Source organism: Dendrobates tinctorius, unplaced genomic scaffold, assembly GCF_039654945.1.
Source record: "Dendrobates tinctorius isolate UK_male_01 unplaced genomic scaffold, ASM3965494v1 ptg000162l, whole genome shotgun sequence".
Classification (NCBI taxonomy): Eukaryota; Metazoa; Chordata; class Amphibia; order Anura; family Dendrobatidae; genus Dendrobates; species Dendrobates tinctorius.
Window position 1 is genome coordinate 67,256,767 of NW_027361829.1, and position 23,109 is coordinate 67,279,875.

General features: G+C 48.3%; 1 protein-coding gene across 1 annotated transcript; it reads right to left on the bottom strand.

Annotated features, from left to right (window-relative positions):
• Positions 1–1,526: 1,526 nt before the first annotated feature.
• Positions 1,527–14,972, bottom strand: TMEM42 (transmembrane protein 42). Its single transcript, XM_073550084.1, has 3 exons — positions 14,785–14,972; positions 4,006–4,152; positions 1,527–2,127 (listed from the first exon to the last, which is right to left on the bottom strand). The coding sequence occupies exons 1-3, from the start codon at positions 14,926–14,928 to the stop codon at positions 1,990–1,992; spliced, it is 429 nt and encodes a 142-aa protein (XP_073406185.1). The 5' UTR covers positions 14,929–14,972; the 3' UTR covers positions 1,527–1,989.
• Positions 14,973–23,109: the final 8,137 nt, after the last annotated feature.

Consider the following 23,109-nt stretch of genomic DNA (forward strand, 5'->3'; position numbering starts at 1 on the left):
AATTTTGTTCAACTTCACAATTGTGTCCCACTTGTTGATTCTGCACCAAAAATTTACATTTGGTATCTATGTTTGAAGCATGATATGTGGGAAAAGGTTAAAAAGTTCCAGGGGCCTGAATACTTTTGCAAGGCATATATATATATATATATATATATATATATATATATATATACACACACACACACACTTTGTTTATTTACTTATTATTCCTTCATTCATGCCCATTTGCATTGTGCTACCACTTGGAGCCTCTAAATGTCTTGCCCATTTTGCCTTTTGTCTGGTTCTTAACCTTGTATGGATTCTTTGTACTGTACTTTTTATATATTTCTCAATAAAGTTGTTTACTTTTGCATTTATATATGCACTTTGACAAAGAATGTTAAACACTAGAGCAGAGGAGCCCATTGTTTTGGGCAAAATATACTTAGTAATAATATATAAGATTGGTGTACTTTGCATAATAATTTCACCTACATTGTAGATAAAATCTTTGTAGAAACATGGCACAAAAACAAAAAAACAAAAACAAATACGGTAATAAAGGTAAAAAAAATAACTTTACTTCCATAAATGAAATGTGTTACATACAGAAAAAAGATGTAATGGCTGGAAGAAATTATGGGCCAGTTTTGGCTCTATTCCCATAATTTTAAATCCGTCCATTTGATTTCTGACAAAGGTTAAGCCTGTCTACTGAATGGAAGGGGCATAACAGCAGTAGAAGAGAGGGTGTGTGAATTAGGCTATGTGCCCAAGTTGCATTTTTGATGCAGAATATTCCTGAGCAGAAACACACCGTTCCCGGGAAAAGGCATGCGTTTTTTTACGCGCTTTTTTTAAGCGCTTGTCATGCATTTTAATAAGAGTTTTCCTATGCGTTTTTGGCAATACAAGTGTAGCGATACGGAATCGCACGCGATTCCGCAAAATTAATGAACATGCTGCGTTTTTTACCGCTAAGGCCGGTTTCCCACTAGCGCATTTTCAACGCGCGCACGGCCGCGGGTAGCTCCGCCCCCGATCCGGCTCTCTGCCCGGCGTGCCCGCCCCTTCCTTGTAGCGCCGCCTCCTAGCGGACAGCGGCGCCTGCGATCGGCGCACCCTATCTTTAGCATAGGGTGCGCCGATCGTGCGCAGGCCATGCGCTAGTTGCGCTTTGACCTGCGCTGCGCACTTTTGACGGTGCGCCGTGAGCGCCAAAATCAAACTTTTCGGATTTTGGCGCGCACGGCGCACCGTCAAAAGTGCGCAGCGCAGGTCAAAGCGCAACTAGCGCACGGCCTGCGCACGATCGGCGCACCCTATGCTAAAGATAGGGTGCGCCGATCGCAGGCGCCGCTGTCCGCTAGGAGGCGGCGCTACAAGGAAGGGGCGGGCACGCCGGGCAGAGAGCCGGATCGGGGGCGGAGCTACCCCCGGCCGTGCGCGCGTTGAAAATGCGCTAGTGTGAAACCGGCCTAAGCGATTCCGCAGCGGTAAAAAACGCACCATTAGCACAACATGTGCGGAATTATGATTACATGGAATGCTTTTCTTTAGCGTTTCCGCTGCAGAATCTCGCATTTAAAATCGCCACAGAAACACTTAAAAAACGCAATGTGGGCACACAGCCTAAATGGCTCTAACCAGATTTAAACCAATGATAAAAAATACAGTTCAGACCATGAATAAAAGTGTAGGAGTTGTCTAAAGCTTAAATCACTTGAGTAATTTCAGGGACATCAATGTCCATTTAAAGGTAACTTGTGCAATAGACCACATATTTTCGTGATTTTTAGCGGAGATTCTTTCGCTGTAGGCCCGTTTCATGCATCTGTGAAACACGGCCGTGTGCATATAGCCATTTATGAGGCGATTAGTTTCTGATCTGGAGACTAAATGGTCACATGTGGTATTCTGATCCAAGCACAGTTTGTGTTTCACATTTAGAGCAAGGTATGGTAAAAAATGTTTTTGATAGTCCATGGATATAGATAACGCAAGTTAGCTCTCCTTTTTTGTTGCATCTTCTGTCTGTGAAGACGACGTGTGAAGTAAAACCAATCCACAGAGTGTAATGGATATTCCAACCCACCAGAGCATGGCACGAGATTCCCCAAACAGAACTTTTCCGAGGACAGCCTGTTGAAAAAATTATATAGGTGTTTATCAATAATTAACAAGACTATAAAAATCCCAAATGTATTAATAAATAGATTATTACATTACATTGTTTAAAGACTAGCGATAAGCGAAGGTCTTTGGATAAGGTGTTATCCGAGCATGCTTGAGTGCTGAGTGTCTTCGGCATACTTGAAAAATGTGTTTGAGTTCCCGCTCCTGCGTGTCTTCCAGCTGTTCAACAGCTGCAACACATGCAGGGACTGCCCACTAAGCAGGCAATCTCTCCATGTGTTGTGGCTGTCTAACAGCCGTGAGACATGCAGGAGTGGGGACTAAAACTGTCTTCAGCGTGCTCAAATAATCTGTTAGCACACGAGCATACTTGGATAAGACATACGAAAACGTTCGCTCATCAGTACTAAGGACTTCTATACCTTTTTGAAGCCAAGAGCTGATCATAAAAGAGAGAAAATAAAGAGAATTTAAATGTTTTTTTTTTCTTTTTAATCCACTCTATATGCTCATTATTGCTGAATAACAATCTTGACGGTGCTGTTCCGGGGGCAATAATTATGTCCATATAGCATAAAGCAATTTTTGTCATTTGAAGCCATGCTAGACTTGGCTTCCTGAGCTTCACTAAAGGTACGGTCACACTTAGCGATGCATCAGCGATCCCAACCAGTGATATGACGCGGTCAGGATCGCTGGTGCATTGCTAATTGGTCGCTAGTGAGCTGCCACACAGGCAGATCTCACCAGCGACATCGCAGGGGTCGGGGGTCGCTACTTACCTGTCACACTAGGCGATCCTGACGTCCTCCCGCCCGCGTCCACGCGTCGCTCGTCGGCGCCACAGGAAGTGGCCGACGAGAAACAGTCCAGGACGTTCTCGCGCGATCAGCGATAACCAGACATAGTGATATCGCTATACAAAAACCAGTGACGTTATAGCGATATCGCTTAGTGTGACGGGCCCTTTAAATGAGCTGTACTTGCCTCAGCTCCATCTGTGCACTGCGAGACCGAATGAAATAAACTCAGTATCTTTATGCATATAAGAATTGAAAAATCTGTATTTCAATGCATTTGATATGAGCCTTTGTTGCTCCAGGAGATTAGCACGGCCTAAAAATCCCTGGTAGCCAGTGAATGCTGGTGTGTTGATTGAGGGGATAAGCCTTTGGCTAACAGTTAAGGGCCTGTCACACTAAGCAATATAGCTATAACTTGTGACGTTATAGCGATATTGCTAGCGATATCGCTGTGTGAGATACTTACCTACAACCCGCTGCTGATCGCGCGAGAACAGGCTGGACTGTTTCTTGTCGTCAGCTTCCTGCTGTGACGACGAGCGACGCGTGGAGCCGGGCGGGAGGACGCAGGATCGCCTAGTGTGACAGGTAAGTAGCGACCCCCATCCCCTGCCTGCGATGTCGCTGGTGAGATCTGCCTGTGTGGCAGCTCACTAGCGACCACTTAGCGATGTACCAGCGATCCTGACCGCGTCATATCGCTGGTCGGGATCGCTGGTGCATCGCTAAGTGTGACAGTACCTTTCTACTCCCCATATCAATTACTTTTTTACATTAAAGGCATTTAACGCATTAAAATGTGACTGTTGAATGCCATATCAGGTTAGGTTTGCGGCCACACATCATTATGATGTGTCCCAGACACTTAAAACTAATGATAGTGAGTGGGGTTGCACAAAAATACAGCAGTACTAGATTTCCAGTGAATACCAAGTTGTGGCACCTTGCGAGTTGCAACGTGACCATATTCCCTAACATTACTTGCAAACTAGTGGTACAACGGCAAGCTCTTATGTAGCCCCTAGCCTTACTGTTTAACGTGAGCAGTATCTACCATATTTGTAACTACACAGATACCCACCGAAGACACAAAATTTGAGGCGGTGATGGTCACAGTGGCAGCAGCTGAGGATGAAGAATATCTTAAAGCTTTCGCAAAGAAGGTCCACATGGCAGCATTAAACGCAAACACCAGTCCAGCACAGCCCAGGCGGAGGACGAAGTGGACCTAAAACCAGAAAAAGAAGGTTAAATCTGTGTTTCATGTCATAAAGTATACCACATGGTGAATGTGTGATTCATACTGTAAACGAAAGTTTGATTTCCTGCTTCATCACCCTTCCTCCGCAATGCTGCATGCAGCGATCATGTGACTTTCCCCGCTAAAAGAAAGCGAATGGACACTGGTAGGAACCAAAAACAGTGGTGTGGTGGAAATGCACAGGTTCAGAAGTGGAGTATGTGTTTTTTTCTTTATTTTAGGGCCACCATTGACCCTCTTGAAATATGTGTAAAAAAAATAGGAACAGCACAAAATACCTTAGAGCAGTGCACGCTTCTCCAGACACCTCAATGTCCTTAGATAATAGCAAAAAAAAAAAAAGAAAAAAAAGTAGCACCAAAATAGTAGTGGTGTGAACTGTTTAATAGCCTAGTGGCGTGGCAACGTTTCGGATATGGCAATCCTTTCTCAAGCAATGAGTCTGTTACAAACACACAGTCTTATAGGGTGTACATACTATGAACATTAATCAATCACTTTCACATAAAATCATACATTATGAATCCATGAATCATGTATATGAAGTGCTAAGTGCTGCACCATGCATGAAACTTTCCATATACACACATGGTTTTCAAGTATCTATACAAAAAGTATAAAGTGAAATACAGTGCCATAAAGTGCTTATTGCATTTTAAATTAAAAATTCTCACAGGTGTGTAATCTTATTTCATGGACATGTGCACTCACATTATAAAGCTCCTCCATGGCCACCGCTACTTGTCAGCAAGCGCAATGTTTCACTGCACATGTCTGTGTCAAAAAGGCTACATATCCCACAATGCACATGCTATATCCAAAACGTTGCCACGCCACTAGGCTATTAAACAGTTCACACCACTACTATTTTGGGGAATATATATATATATATATATATATAGACAAACCTCAAAGAAGTTGCTACCATATGAAACTCGTATCAGAAGTCACACATTCAGAAGGTGCGGAAACTAAAAAAAGGCAGAGCAATGCAACCCTAGCGAGAAAAGAGTCGTCTACAGACCCATGTATCTAGTTGTTGCATTAATGCCTGTGCAAGCGATTTTACAAGTAACATGCATATAACTATAAATGAGACTTCAGCTCTGGTTGTCTTGTGGCTAATAACTGGCCTGACAGGGTTTATGCATTTTTAAAGGGAATCTGTCACCTCATTTTAGCCCTATCAGCTGCCGGCACCATCATCAGGGGCTTATCTACAGCATTCTGTAATGCTGTAGATAAGCACCCCCCGCCCCCCCGATGTAACCTGAAAGATAAGAAAACATTATACTCACTGGGGGGCGGGTGCGGTGGGTGTCGCGTTCCGGTGCCTCCCATCTTCATACGATGATGTCCTCCTCCTTGCTTCTCACTCGGCTCCTGCACAGGCGTACTTTATCTGCCCTGTTGAGGGCAGAGCAGAGTACTGCAGTGCGCAGGCACCGGACCTCTCTGACCTTTCCCAGCACCTGCGCACTGCAGTACTCTGCTTTGCCCTCAACAGGGCAGATAAAGTACGCCTGTGCAGGAGCCGAGTGAGAAGCAAGGAGGAGGACATCATCGTATGACGATGGGAGGCGCCGGACCGGGCTGCGACTGAGACCGTTTACATTTGGATAATTCTCTCTGGCGGTGTTTCCTCTGGCTGATTATTACAGTGAACCATCCATACATTTTGTTACCCTGGTGAGTAACAAAAGGACTATAACACCATAGAAATGAAAAGAATAATAGGCCTCAGTTACCACAACTGTCTACAAAGAAAACTGTTGCTGATAGCAACCAATCACAGCTCATTTTTCATCTTTTAAACATCTCTGTGACAGCGTGGTGACTTTTCTTTCGACTTTTATGTGGCGAGGTTGGTGTATGTGTGGTGAAATGTGTGCTGAGGGTGGTATATGTGGTGAAGCATGTGGTAGTGTGTGGCGCATTTTGTGTGTGTGTTCATATCCCCGTGTGTGGTGAGTATTCCATGTCAGGGCCCCACCTTAGCAACTGTACGGTATATACTGTTTGGCACCATCGCTCTCTTTCTTTAAGTCCCCCTTGTTCACATCTGGCAGCTGTCAATTTGCCTCCAACACTTTTCCTTTCACTTTTTCCCCATTATATAAAGGCAAAATTGTTTGGTGAATTGGAACGCGCGGGGTTAAAAATTTCGCCTCACAACATAGCCTATGACGCTCTCGGGGTCCAGACGTGTGACTGTGCCAAATTTTGTGGCTGTAGCTGCGACGGTGCGGATGCCAATCCCGGACATACACACACACCCACATTGAGCTTTATATATTAGATATAATTATAATTTGTTATAACTAACCACAGTTGGTTACTATGCCCAGGCAACGACAGGCTCTTCAGCTAGTATATAATAAATTGGGTACAGTAGCTCAGTGCAGGATGTGCTGTAAATGTTTCCATAATTTGAGAAAGTTATGAAATGTCCTATAAATGTCTGTTCTGTTCCTGATGTAAGGATCTCGGCTTTTAGTGGAGATGAATCTGTGCTGCACTTTATGCACATGCTCAGTAGTGAGGCAGTGCTGTGGAGATGAATCTGTGCTGCACTTTATGTACACGCTCAGTAGTGAGGCAGTACTGTGGAGATGAATCTGTGCTGCTCTTTATGTACAGGCTCAGTAGTGAGGCAGCGCTGTGGAGATGAATATGTGCTGCACTTTATGTACAGGCTCAGTAGTGAGGCAGGGCTGTGGAGATGAATCTGTGCTGCACTTTATGTACATGCTCAGTAGAGAGGCAGTACTGTGGAGATGAATCTGTACTGCGCTTTATGTACACGCTCAGTAGAGAGGCAGGGCTGTGGAGATGAATCTGTGCTGCACTTTATGTACATGCTCAGTAGTGAGGCAGTGCTGTGGAGATCAATCTGTGCTGCACTTTATGTACATGCTCAGTAGTGAGGCAGGGCTGTGGAGATGAATCTGTGCTGCTTTTTATGTACAGGCTCAGTAGTGAGGCAGTGGTGTGGAGATGAATCTGTGCTGCACTTTATGTACATGCTCAGTAGTGAGGCAGTGCTGTGGAGATGAATCTGTGCTGCACTTTATGTACATGCTCAGTAGTGAGGCAGTGCTGTGGAGATGAATCTGTGCTGCGCTTTATGTACACGCTCAGTAGAGAGGCAGTGCTGTGGAGATGAATCTGTGCTGCGCTTTATGTACATGCTCAGTAGTGAGGCAGTGCTGTGGAGATGAATCTGTGCTGCACTTTATGTACATGCCCAGTAGTGAGGCAGTGCTGTGGAGATGAATCTGTGCTGCACTTTATGTACATGCTCAGTAGTGAGGCAGTGCTGTGGAGATGAATCTGTACTGCGCTTTATGTACACGCTCAGTAGAGAGGCAGGGCTGTGGAGATGAATCTGTGCTGCACTTTATGTACATGCTCAGTAGTGAGGCAGTGCTGTGGAGATCAATCTGTGCTGCACTTTATGTACATGCTCAGTAGTGAGGCAGGGCTGTGGAGATGAATCTGTGCTGCTTTTTATGTACAGGCTCAGTAGTGAGGCAGTGGTGTGGAGATGAATCTGTGCTGCACTTTATGTACATGCTCAGTAGTGAGGCAGTGCTGTGGAGATGAATCTGTGCTGCACTTTATGTACATGCTCAGTAGTGAGGCAGTGCTGTGGAGATGAATCTGTGCTGCGCTTTATGTACACGCTCAGTAGAGAGGCAGTGCTGTGGAGATGAATCTGTGCTGCGCTTTATGTACATGCTCAGTAGTGAGGCAGTGCTGTGGAGATGAATCTGTGCTGCACTTTATGTACATGCCCAGTAGTGAGGCAGTGCTGTGGAGATGAATCTGTGCTGCACTTTATGTACATGCTCAGTAGTGAGGCAGTGCTGTGGAGATGAATCTGTACTGCGCTTTATGTACACGCTCAGTAGAGAGGCAGGGCTGTGGAGATGAATCTGTGCTGCACTTTATGTACATGCTCAGTAGTGACCAGTGCTGTGGAGATGAATCTGTGCTGCACTTTATGTACATGCTCAGTAGTGAGGCAGTGGTGTGGAGATGAATCTGTGCTGCACTTTATGTACATGCTCTGTAATGAGGCAGTGCTGTGGAGATGAATCTGTGCTGCGCTTTATGTACACGCTCAGTAGAGAGGCAGGGCTGTGGAGATGAATCTGTGCTACACTTTATGTACATGCCCAGTAGTGAGGCAGCGCTGTGGAGATGAATCTGTGCTGCACTTTATGTACAGGCTCAGTAGTGAGGCAGTGCTGTGGAGATGAATCTGTGCTGCACTTTATGTACAGGCTCAGTAGTGAGGCAGCGCTGTGGAGATGAATCTGTGCTGCACTTTATGTACAGGCTCAGTAGTGAGGCAGTGCTGTGGAGATGAATCTGTGCTGCACTTTATGTACACGCTCAGTAGTGAGGCAGTGCTGTGGAGATGAATCTGTGCTGCACTTTATGTACATGCCCTGTAATGAGGCAGGGCTGTGGGGTCCGAGTCTGGAGTCAGGGAAATTTAGGAGTCCAGGGTTTGGCTTAATGACTCCACAGCCCTGGTTGGCCGCTCCCTAATTTATTCAGAAAATGTGGCTTAAAAATAAAAACAAGACAAAAAAAACAACAAAAAACCTAGTGTACTCATCCACCGGTCCGCCGCAGCGCCTACTCTGGTCTCCGGCCTGTGGCGATATCACAAGACCACATAGGCAATTTTCACATATGCACCATATTAGTTTTCCTAGTTTCATTATATAGAAAGGAAAATAACAAAAGTGGCAGATCCTAAAAGCGCTCAATGGATCCTCAAGACTATAAAGGGGGTTGCGATGTTTCCGTTAGGATGTCAGTCATTTTGACCGGGTGTACTTTTTATGCCCTGCAAAAATAACGGAATCCGCAAAACATTATACTAATGGAACATCCAATGCAGATGTGAGCATAGTCTTACAAGAGACATCTTACTGATAGCACTTTTTATTTGGGGGATGTTTTTAGACTGTAAATGGAGATTGTTTAAAAGAAAATGAAGCTTATTCAAGTACTATATTAAGAACACCAGCACCATCAATGTCAGAGTTTATAGGAAGGTTCCCAGCATAAAGTGAGTGCTCAACATTACGCTTATGTATCATTGTATACTCTGGACTCCTTGTTAAAAATATCCATCAAAAACACTAGGAGGAGTATTTTTTACCCTGCTGAAGAATTAGTAGTGTGACCTCTGTATAACGTGGTATTATTCAGAACATGGGACACATTAAAGAGAATCTGTCACCTATTTTTTCGAGTATCAGCTGCCAGCACCGCCAAGAGAGGCTTATCTACAGCATTCTGTAATGCTGTAGATAAGCCCCCGATGTAACCTGAAAGATAAGAAAAATTAGTTATATTATACTCACCCAGGGGCGGTCCGAATTCGGTTTTGGTCCAATGGGTGTTTGCGGTCCGATCCGGTGCCTCCCATCTTCTAACAGTGACATGCTCTTCTTTACTTCCCGTCGTGGCTCCTGCGGAGGCGCACTACTCTGCCCTGTTGAGGGCAGAGCAGAGTCCTGCAGTGCGCAGGTGCCGGACCTCTCCCGGCGCCTGCGCACTAACAAACAGGCAATCCCCACATGTATTCAGGCTGTTTAGCAGCCGCAAATCATGCTGCTAAGGCAACAGAAACTAAATCTCCGAGGACATCCAAATACTCGGAGATCACACTCGCTCATCTAACACTCGCACATTTAACTTTTTTTTCCACAAACATTTTACTTCAGTACCAATTTTTTCTATTTTCAAAAGTGTAAAAAGAGAAAATGAACCACAAAATTTGTTGTGCAATTTCTCCTGAATACGCCGATACCCCATATGTGAGGGAAACCACTGTTTGGGTGCACGGCAGAGCTCGGAAAGGAAGGAGCACCGTTTGACTTTTTCAATGCAGAATTGGCTGGAATTGAGATCAGAGCCATGTCGAAGTTGGAGAGCCCCTGATGTGTCTAAACAGTGGAAATCCCCACAAGTCACTATTTTGGAAACTAGATCACCCCGTAAAGAAGTAGTGACGTTTTGGAATGCAAACTTTGAAGGAATTTTCTGTGGGCGTCACATTGCGTTTGCAGAGCCCCTGATGTGCAAAACCCCCCACAAGTGACCCCATTTTGGAAACTAGACCCCCCCCCCCCAAGGAAATTATCTAGATGTGTTGTGAGAACTTTGAACCCCAAAGTGTTTCATTAAAGTTTATAACGCAGAGCCGTGAAAAGAAAAAAAATCTTTTTTTTTCCCCCACAAAAAAGATTTTTTAGCCCCAATTTTTTATTTTCACAAGGTTAAGAGGACAAATTGGACCCTAAAAGTTGTTGTCCAATTTGTCCTGACTACCCCATATGTGGGAGAAAACTACTGTTTGGGCACACGTCGGGGCTCGGAAGGGAAGTAGTGACGTTTTGGAATGCAAACTTTGATGGAATGGTCTGCGGGCGTCATGTGGCGTTTGAAGAGCCCCTGATGTGCCTAAACAGTGGAAACCCCTCACAAGTGACCACATTTTGGAAACTAGACCCCCCCCAAAGGAATTTATCTAGATGTGTGGTGAGCACTTTGAACCGCCAAGTGTTTCATTAAAGTTTATAATGCACAGCTGAGAAAATTAAAAAAATCATTTTTTCCCACAAAAATGATTTTTTAGCCCCCAATTTTTTATTTTCACAGGAGTAAAAGGAGAAATTGGACACCAAAAGTTGTTGTGCAGTTTGTCCTGAGTACGCCGATACCCCATATGTGCGGGTAAACCACTGTTTGGGCGCACGGCAGAGTTCGGAAGGGAAGGGGCACCGTTTGACTTTTTCAACGCAGAATTGTCTGGAATTAAGATCAGACACCATGTCACATTTGAAGAGCCCCTGATATGCCTAAACAGTAGAGACCCCCCCCAATTCTAACTCCAACCCTAACCACAAACCTAACCCCAATCCAAACCCTAACCGTAATCCCAACTCCAGCTCCAACCCTAACTTTAGCCCAACTCTAACCCTAATGAGAAAATGGAATTTTTTTTTTTATTTTATTTTTCCATAACTAAGGGGGTGATGAAGGCGGGTTTGATTTACTTTTTTTTTTTTATTTTGATCACTGGGACAGGGTGTATCACAGTGATCAAAATGAACCAATAGGAAAAATCTATTGTTACCGGCCGGCATATCTCGGCGGACACACTGCGCATGCGTCCGCCATTTTCTTCCGGGAAGACGCTAGCGGCCGTGGGGGGGGGGGGGGAGCAGGAGGGCCGAGGAGCACCGAAAGGTACTGGGAGGATCGGGGACCCTAGTTCTCTCTCTTCTGATGTGCGATCACATCAGAGGAGAGAGAAATTAAATGGGAAATCTGACTTTTTTTTTGCGGTCGCCGTTATACCGTTAATAACAGCGATCACAACACCGTGGTTGGAAAAAACCGACCCGAAACATGTTCTCTGGGGTCTCTGCTACCCCCGTCAACCGAGACCCCGGAGAAATTCTGACTCTGGGGGGGCTCTATAACCTTAAACCTCAGCGCCGTTAATTAACGGCGCTGTGGTTTAAGTACCCTTATCTGCTGCTGCCGTTAAAAGGTGTATCGGCGGTCGTTAAGGGGTTAATTGGAGAGGAACAAATAACGGGAGCATTAAGCTTCTGCCCTCATGTCAGTCACTGTGGGGATCTCAGTCATCACACCCCTTCCATCCTCCACAACGATCAAAAAAATATGGATAAAGAGCTAGGCTATGTGCGGACGTTGCAGTTTGCTTGCAGAAATTTCTGCGTGGTTTCTACATCTCTTGGCAGAAAAATGCAGTGGAAATTCCACAGATTTTTTGTGCGGATTTTATGCGTTTTTGATGAGGATTTGTATATGGATTTGTTAGCTAAATAAAGATATATTATTTTAAAAAAGTGATGTCATTTCCTTGAGTAACCTCCTTAGGATAAATGTGCTTCAACGAAGATGGGCACTATTCTATATTCTCCGCCCACACACTCTTCCTCCTTCTGACATCATTTCCTCTGAAAATTCTGCAGTGTTTTCCACAGTAAATCACCAAACCTTTTAACACCTGCATTTTTGCTGGGGATTTGGCTGACTCAATGGAAGTCAATGGGTGAATACCGCTGCAGATCCGCAAAAAGAATTGACGTAATGCGGAAAATAAAATGCTGCAAATAAGGACGGAAATTTCTGGATCATGTGCAAAACACTTCAGGAATGTCATTGATTAACCTTGCTTTAGTAATCCTTTGCGTTTTTGGAGCATTTCCGAGCGGAAAAAAACGCTGCGAAAAAACAACAAATCCGCGTCGTGTGCACATAGCCTTACAAAACCTCATCACACATAGCGGACACCTTTCATGAGTGAATCTGAGCCTGCGCCCACAAAGATAGCAATGTCCAGAAAGGGATCACACCCCAATGGTGGCGCGGTCAGGTCGCACCCAGCAGATCCCCATGGTGGCACAGTCGGGTCGCACCCAGCTGAGCCTGGAATATGTAAAGTATGTTGCCCCAGGACTCTGGTAGTAAATGAACAGGATTTCACAAAGATATAATTTTGGGCAGGATTATTATAAACTACATTTCAATAACTTTATTTATAAGAACAAGACTATGACATTTGGAGGATGGTCAGGTCGCACCCAGCTGAGCCCCATGGTGGCGCAGTCGGGTCGCATCCAGCTGATGGTGGCGCAGTCGGGCCGCATCCAGCTGAGCCCCATGGTAGCACGGTCGGGCCCACACAGCAGAGCCCCATGGTGGCGCAGTCGGGTCGCTCCCAGTAGATCTCCATGGTGGCACAGTCGGGTCACACCCAGTAGATCCCCATGGTGGTACGGTCGGGTCGCACCCAGCTGAGCCCCATGGTGGCACGGTCAGGTCGCACCCAGCTGAGCCCCATGGTAGCATGGTCAGGTCACACTCAGTAGATCCCCATGGTGGCGCTGTCGGGTCGCACCCAGCTGAGCCCCATGGTGGCACGGTCAGGTCACACCCAGCTGAGCCCCATGGTAGCATGATCAGGTCACACCCAGTAGATCCCCATGGTGGCGCAGTCGGGTCGCACCCAGCTGAGCCCCATGGTGGCACGGTCAGGTCGCACCCAGCTGAGCCCCATGGTGGCACGGTCAGGTCGCACCCAGCTGAGCCCCATGGTGGCACGGTCAGGTCGCACCCAGCTGAGCCCCATGGTGGCACGGTCAGGTCGCACCCAGCAGATCCCCATGGTGGCACAGTCGGGTCGCACCCAGCTGAGCCTGGAATATGTAAAGTATGTTGCCCCAGGACTCTGGTAGTAAATGAACAGGATTTCACAAAGATATAATTTTGGGCAGGATTATTATAAACTACATTTCAATAACTTTATTTATAAGAACAAGACTATGACATTTGGAGGATGGTCAGGTCGCACCCAGCTGAGCCCCATGGTGGCGCAGTCGGGTCGCATCCAGCTGATGGTGGCGCAGTCGGGCCGCATCCAGCTGAGCCCCATGGTAGCACGGTCGGGCCCACACAGCAGAGCCCCATGGTGGCGCAGTCGGGTCGCTCCCAGTAGATCTCCATGGTGGCACAGTCGGGTCACACCCAGTAGATCCCCATGGTGGTACGGTCGGGTCGCACCCAGCTGAGCCCCATGGTGGCACGGTCAGGTCGCACCCAGCTGAGCCCCATGGTAGCATGGTCAGGTCACACTCAGTAGATCCCCATGGTGGCGCTGTCGGGTCGCACCCAGCTGAGCCCCATGGTGGCACGGTCAGGTCACACCCAGCTGAGCCCCATGGTAGCATGATCAGGTCACACCCAGTAGATCCCCATGGTGGCGCAGTCGGGTCGCACCCAGCTGAGCCCCATGGTGGCACGGTCAGGTCGCACCCAGCTGAGCCCCATGGTGGCACGGTCAGGTCGCACCCAGCTGAGCCCCATGGTGGCACGGTCAGGTCGCACCCAGCTGAGCCCCATGGTGGCACGGTCAGGTCGCACACAGCTGAGCCCCATGGTGGCACGGTCAGGTCGCACACAGCTGAGCCCCATGGTGGCACGGTCAGGTCGCACACAGCTGAGCCCCATGGTGGCATGATCAGGTCGCACCCAGTAGATCCCTATGGTGGCACAGTCGGGTCACACCCAGTAGATTCCCATGATGGCACGGTCGGGTCGCACCCAGCTGAGCCCCATGGTAGCATGGTCAGGTCACACCCAACTGATCCCCATAGTAGTGCTGTCGGATTGCATCCAGCTGAGCCCCATGGTAGCACGGTAGTTTCGCACCCAGCTGAGCCTTATGGTGGTGTTGTCGGATTGCATCCAGCTGAGCCCCATGGTAGTACGGTCGGGTCGCACCCAGCTGAGCCTGGAGTATAAAGTGTGTTGCACCAGGACTCTGGTAGTAAATGAACAGGATTTCATAAAGATATAATTTTGGGCAGGATTATTATAAACATTTCAATAACTTTATAAGAACACAACGATGACGTTTGCAGGATGGTCAGTATTAACTCTTAACAGCCTGTCACACACATAACTAAGACTGATTGTATCAGCACATCATACACAGGAATAGATGTAGATTTGCTGGCAGAGCACGTCAGCACTCACCCACTCGCAGACTTCTGCCTCCTTCCCTGCTGCAACTTCACACAAGTTCTTCATATAATCCGCACCCAGGGCAAATTTAGCGGAGGAGGCGGACAGCGCCCCCAAGAGCCCGGCCGCCGCGCAGCAGCCCCAGGTGGACCACATTGAAACAAGGTAGCGACTAGAACGGAGTTGATTTTTTGAGGTAATGATTTCACCGGAAGGGGCGGGGCCTCCTTCAGTCCTGTGAACAATAACATCTAGCTGCGTAGTGCTGAGGCTGCTGGAGAGGAGGGAAGGGAAATGAGGGGCTGCATCATGGAGGGTGCAAGGAGAACACCGAGGGGCTGCACCATGGAGGGTGCAAGGAGAACACCGAGGGGCTGCACCATGGAACCATGAGTGGAGAGGACTGAGGTTCTGCACCAGTGTGAGGAGAGGACTGAGGGGCTGCACCATGGACGCTAGTACAAATGTGAATGAGCAGGACACAGGGCTTGGTGTGAGTGCTCTGAGGATGTACTTTGGAAAGGGTTGATGTTACTTGAGTGGGGCTGCATAGGAAAGATGCTGAGGGGCTGTGTGAAGAATAGGGGGGCTGATGAGGGGTTGCAGGCATGATGAGGTACTGTGGAGAAGTGGGGGGGGGTGATGAGGGGCTGTGCGGCAAAGTGGGGGGGTGATGAAGGGCTGTGTGGAAAAGTGGGGGTGTGATGAGGGGCTGTGCGGAGAAGTGGGGGGTGTGATGAGGGGCTGTGTGGAGAAGGGGGGGTGTGATGAGGGGCTTTGAGGAGAAGGGGGGGTGTGATGAGGGGCTTTGAGGAGAAGGGGGGGTGTGATGAGGGGCTTTGAGAAGTGGGGGGTGTGATGAGGGGCTGTGCGGAGAAGTGGGGGGTGTGATGAGGGGCTGTGCGGAGAAGTGGGGGGTGTGATGAGGGGCTGTGCGGAGAAGTGGGGGGTGTGATGAGGGGCTGTGCGGAGAAGTGGGGGGTGTGATGAGGGGCTGTGCGGAGAAGGGGGATGTGATGAGGGGCTGTGCGGAGAAGGGGGGGGTGTGATGAGGGGCTGTGCGGAGAAGGGGGGGTGTGATGAGGGGCTGTGCGGAGAAGGGGGGGTGTGATGAGGGGCTGTGAGGAGAAGTGGCGGGTGTGATGAGCTGTGCGGAGAAATGGGGGGTGTGATGAGGGGTTGTGCGGAGAAGGGGGTGTGTGATGAGGGGCTGTGCGGAAAAGTGGGGGTGTGTGATGAGGGGCTGTGCGGAAAAGTGGGGGTGTGTGATGAGGGGCAGTGCGGAGAAGTGGGTGTGATGAGGGGCTGTGCGGAGAAGGGGGGGTGTGATGAGGGGCTGTGCGGAGAAGGGGGGGTGTGATGAGGGGCTGTGCGGAGAAGGGGGGGTGTGATGAGGGGCTGTGAGGAGAAGTGGCGGGTGTGATGAGCTGTGCGGAGAAATGGGGGGTGTGATGAGGGGTTGTGCGGAGAAGGGGGTGTGTGATGAGGGGCTGTGCGGAAAAGTGGGGGTGTGTGATGAGGGGCTGTGCGGAAAAGTGGGGGTGTGTGATGAGGGGCAGTGCGGAGAAGTGGGTGTGATGAGGGGCTGTGCGGAGAAGGGGGGGTGTGATTAGGGGCTGTGAGGAGAAGTGGCGGGTGTGATGATTGGCTGTACGGAGAAGTATGGTGGTGTGATGAGGAACTGTGTGGAGAAATGGGGGGTGTGATGAGGAGCTGTGCGGAGAAATGGTGGGTGTGATGAGGGGCTGTGCGGAAAAGTGGGGGGGTGTGATGAGGGGCAGTGCGGAGAAGTGGGTGTGATGAGGGGCTGTGTGGAGAAGGGGGGTGTGAGGAGAAAGGGGTGTGATGAGGGGCTGTGCGGAGAAGTGGGGGGGTGATGTGGGGGTAATGTCACTCTTGTGAGGCGGCATGTTGGTGGGGCTGTGGGAGAGGGTGATGTCAAACGTGTGCTTTGTTTTTGTTACCTATCGCTAAGACCTGTTTCACACATCCGTATTTTACCATCAGTCAAAATCCGCCGTTTTGCACAAAAAAAAAAATGGAACCGCCATTTTGCTTGGCGGATCCGTTTTTTTTCCCCATTCAGTTGGATTACCGGTGGATCTTGACGGATGGCCATCCGTTGGATCCGTTTTTTTGCGGATCCGCCAAAATTTTGACGTCCGCCGACATGCCCGAACGGACCATGCAACGTTTTTTCGGGCGGCCGGATCCGCATATCTCACTGCGCAGACCCGAAAGACTTCACTCAGCCGCAAATTTAACCCTAAACTCTGTTCTGGCGGCTGAAAAATTCTCTCTCCCCCCACCCCCCAGGCAGCGGTTCCTTTAAAATTCTTCCTTCAACGGATCCGTTAAAATATCGGTCTGGTGCCAAACGTTGTGGTCAGTACAGGAACGGATCCGTTATCCGCCATTTTAGCGGATTTTGACTGACCAAAAAACTGATGTGTGAATCAGGCCTAACTTGGCGAAGTTCTACATATTGATTTGTAAAATTCATTGTTATAGACTTGTATGTATAAATATATTTATATCTTTCTCCTCTTTGTTAGACTTATTTGTGTTTTTAATAATAACTGAGAACTATGGGTTGAATTTTCATTTCTATATTTCTAAAGGTTAGGGAATGTTCTCACTTTGCAATTTGTTGGGGAAACGATCTGCAGCAAAGTCCTCACCATTAGACCCGCACTAAATCATTCATCTCGCTGACAATTTCTTTCCTGTCCCTGTCCTCTGCAGCATTTAGCATATTTTTCAGAGTAGAAGAGTCAATTTTTCCCACTGAATTTGGGAGGAAAATTTGGGTGTGTTTTATAGTTTGAATATAGCTTACGAGGAATGGGGGGGCAGCAGTTGTGGAGTGGGGGTCATAGGAGGCAGGGCCCCTGCTGCATAAAGTCAGTGGCAAAAGTGGGGCAAGGCTGCACGACCTCAGCTGAGCATGCGCCGCCGGACGCGGCCATCTGCCTGAAGCCCACCGCTGGGAAATCAATGCATTCTACTCTGCCTTACCGCTGACACCCCTCCTTCCAGCCCAGGACCCACAGCCTTGGAACACCCCCTCCTCCTACCCTGTGCCTGCAGCATTACCCCATAGGTAAGCTACCGTTAATTTGGACTGTAAGACAGAGCGCCGTTTGACTTTTTCACTGCAAAATTGGCTGGAATTCAGATCGGACGCCATGTCACGTTTGGAGAGCCCCTGATGTGGAAACCCCCCACAAGTTACCCCACTTTGGAAACTAGACCCCCCCCCAAGGAACTTATCTAGATATGTGGTGAGAACTTTGAACCCCCAAGGGCTTCACAGAAGTTTATAACGTACAGCCGTAAAATTAAAAAATATTTCTTCCACAAAAATGATCTTTTCACCCCCAATTTTTATTTTTCCAAGGGTAACAGGACCCCAAAAGTTTTTGTGCAATTTGTCCTGAGTACGCTGATACCCCATATGTGGGGGTAAACGACTATTTGGGCACATGGCAAAGCTCGGAAGGGAAGCGGCACCATTTGACTTTTTTGGCTGGAATTGAGATCGGACGCCATGTCACATTTGGAAAGCCACTGATGGGGAAGGCTTCACTCGAGAAAATGGACTGTATTATCGTGTAACAAAGGTCAGTGACAAGGGCAACCCTGACGCAATGACCAGGCAACTCATTGTCCCTCAGAAGTACAGGGCACAGCTACTCCAACTGGCCCCTGACATCCCCTTGGCTGGACATCAAGGGAGGAAAAGGACTGAAAAGAGACCCAAAGTTTTTACTGACCTGGCATCTCGCAGTCAGTAGCCCATTATTGCCGCACCTGCGATGTGTGCCAGCGAATGCGGCATCCAGGAGCTCAACATAAGGTATCCCTGCCTGTAATTGAAGAACCATTTCAACGTGTAGCTGTTGACATCATAGGTCCTCTGGCCTACCCCAGCCGGTCGGGGAAAAAATATATCCTGACAGTGGTGGACTATGCCACTCGGTATCCTGAAGCTGTGGCCTTGTCCAGTATTACAGCAGTAAAGGTGGCTGAGGCCCTTGCTACCATCTGTATCCTGGTAGGGTTTCCTAGTGAAATATCGGATCAAGGCACTCAGTTCATGTCAGATCTGGTCCAGTCCCTATGGCATACCTGTGGTGTTCCTGCCATTCGCACCGCCCCATACCACCTGCAGACCAACGGACTATGTGAACGCTTTAATGGAATCCTAAAAAATATGCTGACGGCTTTTGCTGACATTGAAAAAGACTGGGAAAAATACATGCCACATCACCTCTTCGCCTATCGGGAGATTCCCCAAGAGTCCCCATGGTTCTCTCCCTTCGAATCACTGTTTAGCCAGAAGGTCCGTGGGCCTCTCACTCTTCTGAAAGAACATTTGGAGGGAGACATCTCAGATACCAGAATGCCCATCGTTCCCTATGTTCTAGAGTTCAGAGACCGTCTCGTCCAGCTAGCTACCTTGGCTGAAGAACATCAGCGAATGGCCCAGTCCAGACAAAAAACCTGGTATGACAGTAATGCCAGGACCCGGGAATTTCTGGAAGGACAACAAGTGCTCATGATTACTGCTTCCCCTGCCAACAAGGTCAAGCAGTGTGGGAAGGCCCTTATCAGGTTGTCAAGAAAATTAATGACACTAATTACATTATTGCCCTGGACTCTAGCGGTCAACAACAGAAAACCGTCCACATTAACATGCTGAAAGAATACCATGACCGATCTCTGCCTGTTCTAGCCGTCTGCCACCCCCCTAGTGATACAGACGACGAGTCTCTCCCCAATCTTCTCCAGGTTGCCCAAGCGGGAGACTTACTGTAACAAGTGCCCCATGGCTCCCATTTATCGAATATACAAAAGGACAATATTTTCGCCATGCTAAGGCCGAGGGCTGCTGCTTTCTCCTCAAAGCCGGGGAAGACTACTCTCACCAGCCACCATGTGGAAACACCCGGACAACGTCCCATCCAGCAGGCTGCCTACCTGGTTCCAGAGGCTGTTCAAGGCATGTTAAAGGACGAACTGGAGGAGATGAAATTAATGGGAGTTGTTCAGCCATCTCAGTTCTTGGGCCTCCCCTGTCGTCCTGGTCCCCAAGAGGGATGGTACAACACGATTCTGCGTTGATTACAGATGACTAAATGATGCCACCAAGAGTGATGCTTACCCCATGCCCAGGATTGATGATCTATTGGATCGTCTGGCCAGTGCCCAATTTGTGACCACGTTAGACTTGAGCAAGGGGTACTGGCAGATACCCCTAACGGAGGACGCTCGGGAGCGCTCGGCCTTCATTACTCCATTTGGGCTTTTTGAGTTCCTGGGAATGCCCTTTGGGATGAAAACTGCCCCCGCTACTTTCCAGAGACTGGTAGATTGACTGTTAGAAAAATGTCAGGAATTTGCCTGTGCTTACTTGGATGACATTGCCACTTTTAGCACAACCTGGGAGGAACATCTTAAACACTTGGGCATAGTGCTAGACTGCATCCTTACTGCAGGACTGATCATTCGCCCTGATAAGTGCCAAATAGGGATGGCTGAGGTGCAGTGCCTCGGGCATAGAGTAGGGGGTAGGACACTAAGGCCTGAGCCTGCCAAGGTGGAAGCCATTAGCAACTGGTGTAGACCCCAGACTAAAAAGCAGGTACTTGCATTTTTAGGAACTGCGGGTTACTATCGAAAATTCGTTGCTAATTTCAGCACCTTGGCCCAACCCCTCACCGACCTGACCCACAAGAACATGCCTAGGAATGTGACATGGACCACTACATGCGAGGATGCCTTTTCACCTTTAAAGACCGCCCTCATCACTGCTCCTGTCTTGGCTTCCCCTGATATAAGCGCAGGTTCCTCGTGCAGACAAATGCATCCACCTTTGGGGCAGTACTTAGCCAAGTGAATGCCGCCGGAGAAGAACATCCTGTTGCTTTTACCAGTCAGAAACTACAGGATCGGAAAGTTGCCTATGCCACTATTGAAAAAGAGTGCCTTGCCATTGTATGGGCGCTAAAAAAATTGCAGCCATACTTGTATGGCAGAGACTTTACAATTGTTACAGACCACAAACCCTCACATGGCTGAACCGCGTATTGGGGGACAATGGAAGATTGCTGCGGTGGAGCTTATCCTTACAGCTCCTCCATCCAATTCAAGCGGGGAAGCCAAAACCAGAACGCCGATGGACTGTCTCGACAAGAACCAAAGGCTCCCCAGGCCGACCTACCCCTGTGCCGCTGCACAAGGAACTATAAACGATTGAGCAATGTGGACTAAAGTGAGCAGGCCAGAGGTCTGTGTAGACCTCATGGCATGCTCACTTATTATGACGGGGGAGAGGTTGTGATGGTGTGATATTATTATGTGGGTATCGTGTATATTTATATTTTACGTATTTCCATAGTGTTCTCTTGGTGCCCTGTATCATTCTGTGTATTCCCCATATTGTCTATAGTCTCAGTTGCCTTCCAAAAGTTTGATAATTGAATTGGCTCACTCACTGTCTGCAGCCTGACTGTATCTATGCCTCTTGATAACCCCCTGTTGTGCCTTAATCCCCAGGGCACCTTTGTCAGGTCTGGGAGGCCTGAAAGCTGCCCCAGCCTGTCTGTCTGCCCCTGGACATGGGGAGGGAGCTGGGGAGGACAGGAGCTGTACAAGTCAGACCCTGTGTGGTGATGATCATGTGAAGACTATGAAAAAAGGAGGATGATTGACGAGATCAACATCCGACACTGCGGAGAATATATAAGCCGCGGAGACACGATCACATGTTTCTCAACGCAAGCAATGACTAGCCAGGTCTTTCACCGGGAAGGAACAACCACGGGAAGGGCAGTCTCCAATGAAGGAAATCACCTATGCTAAAACATGGTATCCATCCACAGACAGCTGTTTCGGGGTATTGCCCCTCATCAGTGTGGAGTAGGAAACTGGCTAGTAGGAGCAATGCCTAGTAGCAGACTATGAAAAAAGGAGGATGATTGACCTCATGGAGATCAACATCCGACACTGCGGAGACAACATCACGTGTTTCTCAACGCAGTGATTCTAGAGCACTGCTCCCATCCCTTATGGGAAATATGTAAAACATGCAAATATATAAGCCGCGGAGACACCATCACGTGTTTCTCAACGCAAGCAATGACTAGCCAGGTCTTTCACAGGGAAGGAACAACCACGGGAAGGGCAGTCTCCAATGAAGGAAACCACCTATGCCAAAACATGGTATCCATCCACAGACAGCTGTTTCGGGGTATTGCCCCTCATCAGTGTGGAGTAGGAAACTGGCTAGTAGGAGCAATGCCTAGTAGCAGACTATGAAAAAAGGAGGATGATTGACCTCATGGAAATCAACATCCGACACTGCGGAGACACCATCACGTGTTTCTCAACGCAGTGATTCTAGAGCACTGCTCCCATCCCTTATGGGAAATATGTAAAACATGCAAATATATAAGCCGCGGAGACACCATCACATGTTTCTCAACGCAAGCAATGACTAGCCAGGTCTTTCACCGGGAAGGAACAACCACAGGAAGGGCAGTCTCCAATGAAGGAAACCACCTATGCCAAAACATGGTATCCATCCACAGACAGCTGTTTCGGGGTATTGCCCCTCATCAGTGTGGAGTAGGAAACTGGCTAGTAGGAGCAATGCCTAGTAGCAGACTATGAAAAAAGGAGGATGATTGACCTCATGGAAATCAACATCCGACACTGCGGAGACACCATCACGTGTTTCTCAACGCAGTGATTCTAGAGCACTGCTCCCATCCCTTATGGGAAATATGTAAAACATGCAAATATATAAGCCGCGGAGACACCATCACATGTTTCTCAACGCAAGCAATGACTAGCCAGGTCTTTCACCGGGAAGGAACAACCACAGGAAGGGCAGTCTCCAATGAAGGAAACCACCTATGCCAAAACATGGTATCCATCCACAGACAGCTGTTTCGGGGTATTGCCCCTCATCAGTGTGGAGTAGGAAACTGGCTAGTAGGAGCAATGCCTAGTAGCAGACTATGAAAAAAGGAGGATGATTGACCTCATGGAGATCAACATCCGACACTGCGGAGACACCATCACGTGTTTCTCAACGCAGTGATTCTAGAGCACTAGAATCACTGCGTTGAGAAACACGTGATGGTGTCTCCGCAGTGTCGGATGTTGATCTCCATGAGGTCAATCATCCTCCTTTTTTCATAGTCTGTTACTAGGCATTGCTCCTACTAGCCACTTTCCTACTCCACACTGATGAGGGGCAATACCCCGAAACAGCTGTCTGTGGATGGATACCATGTTTTGGCATAGGTGGTTTCCTTCATTGGAGAC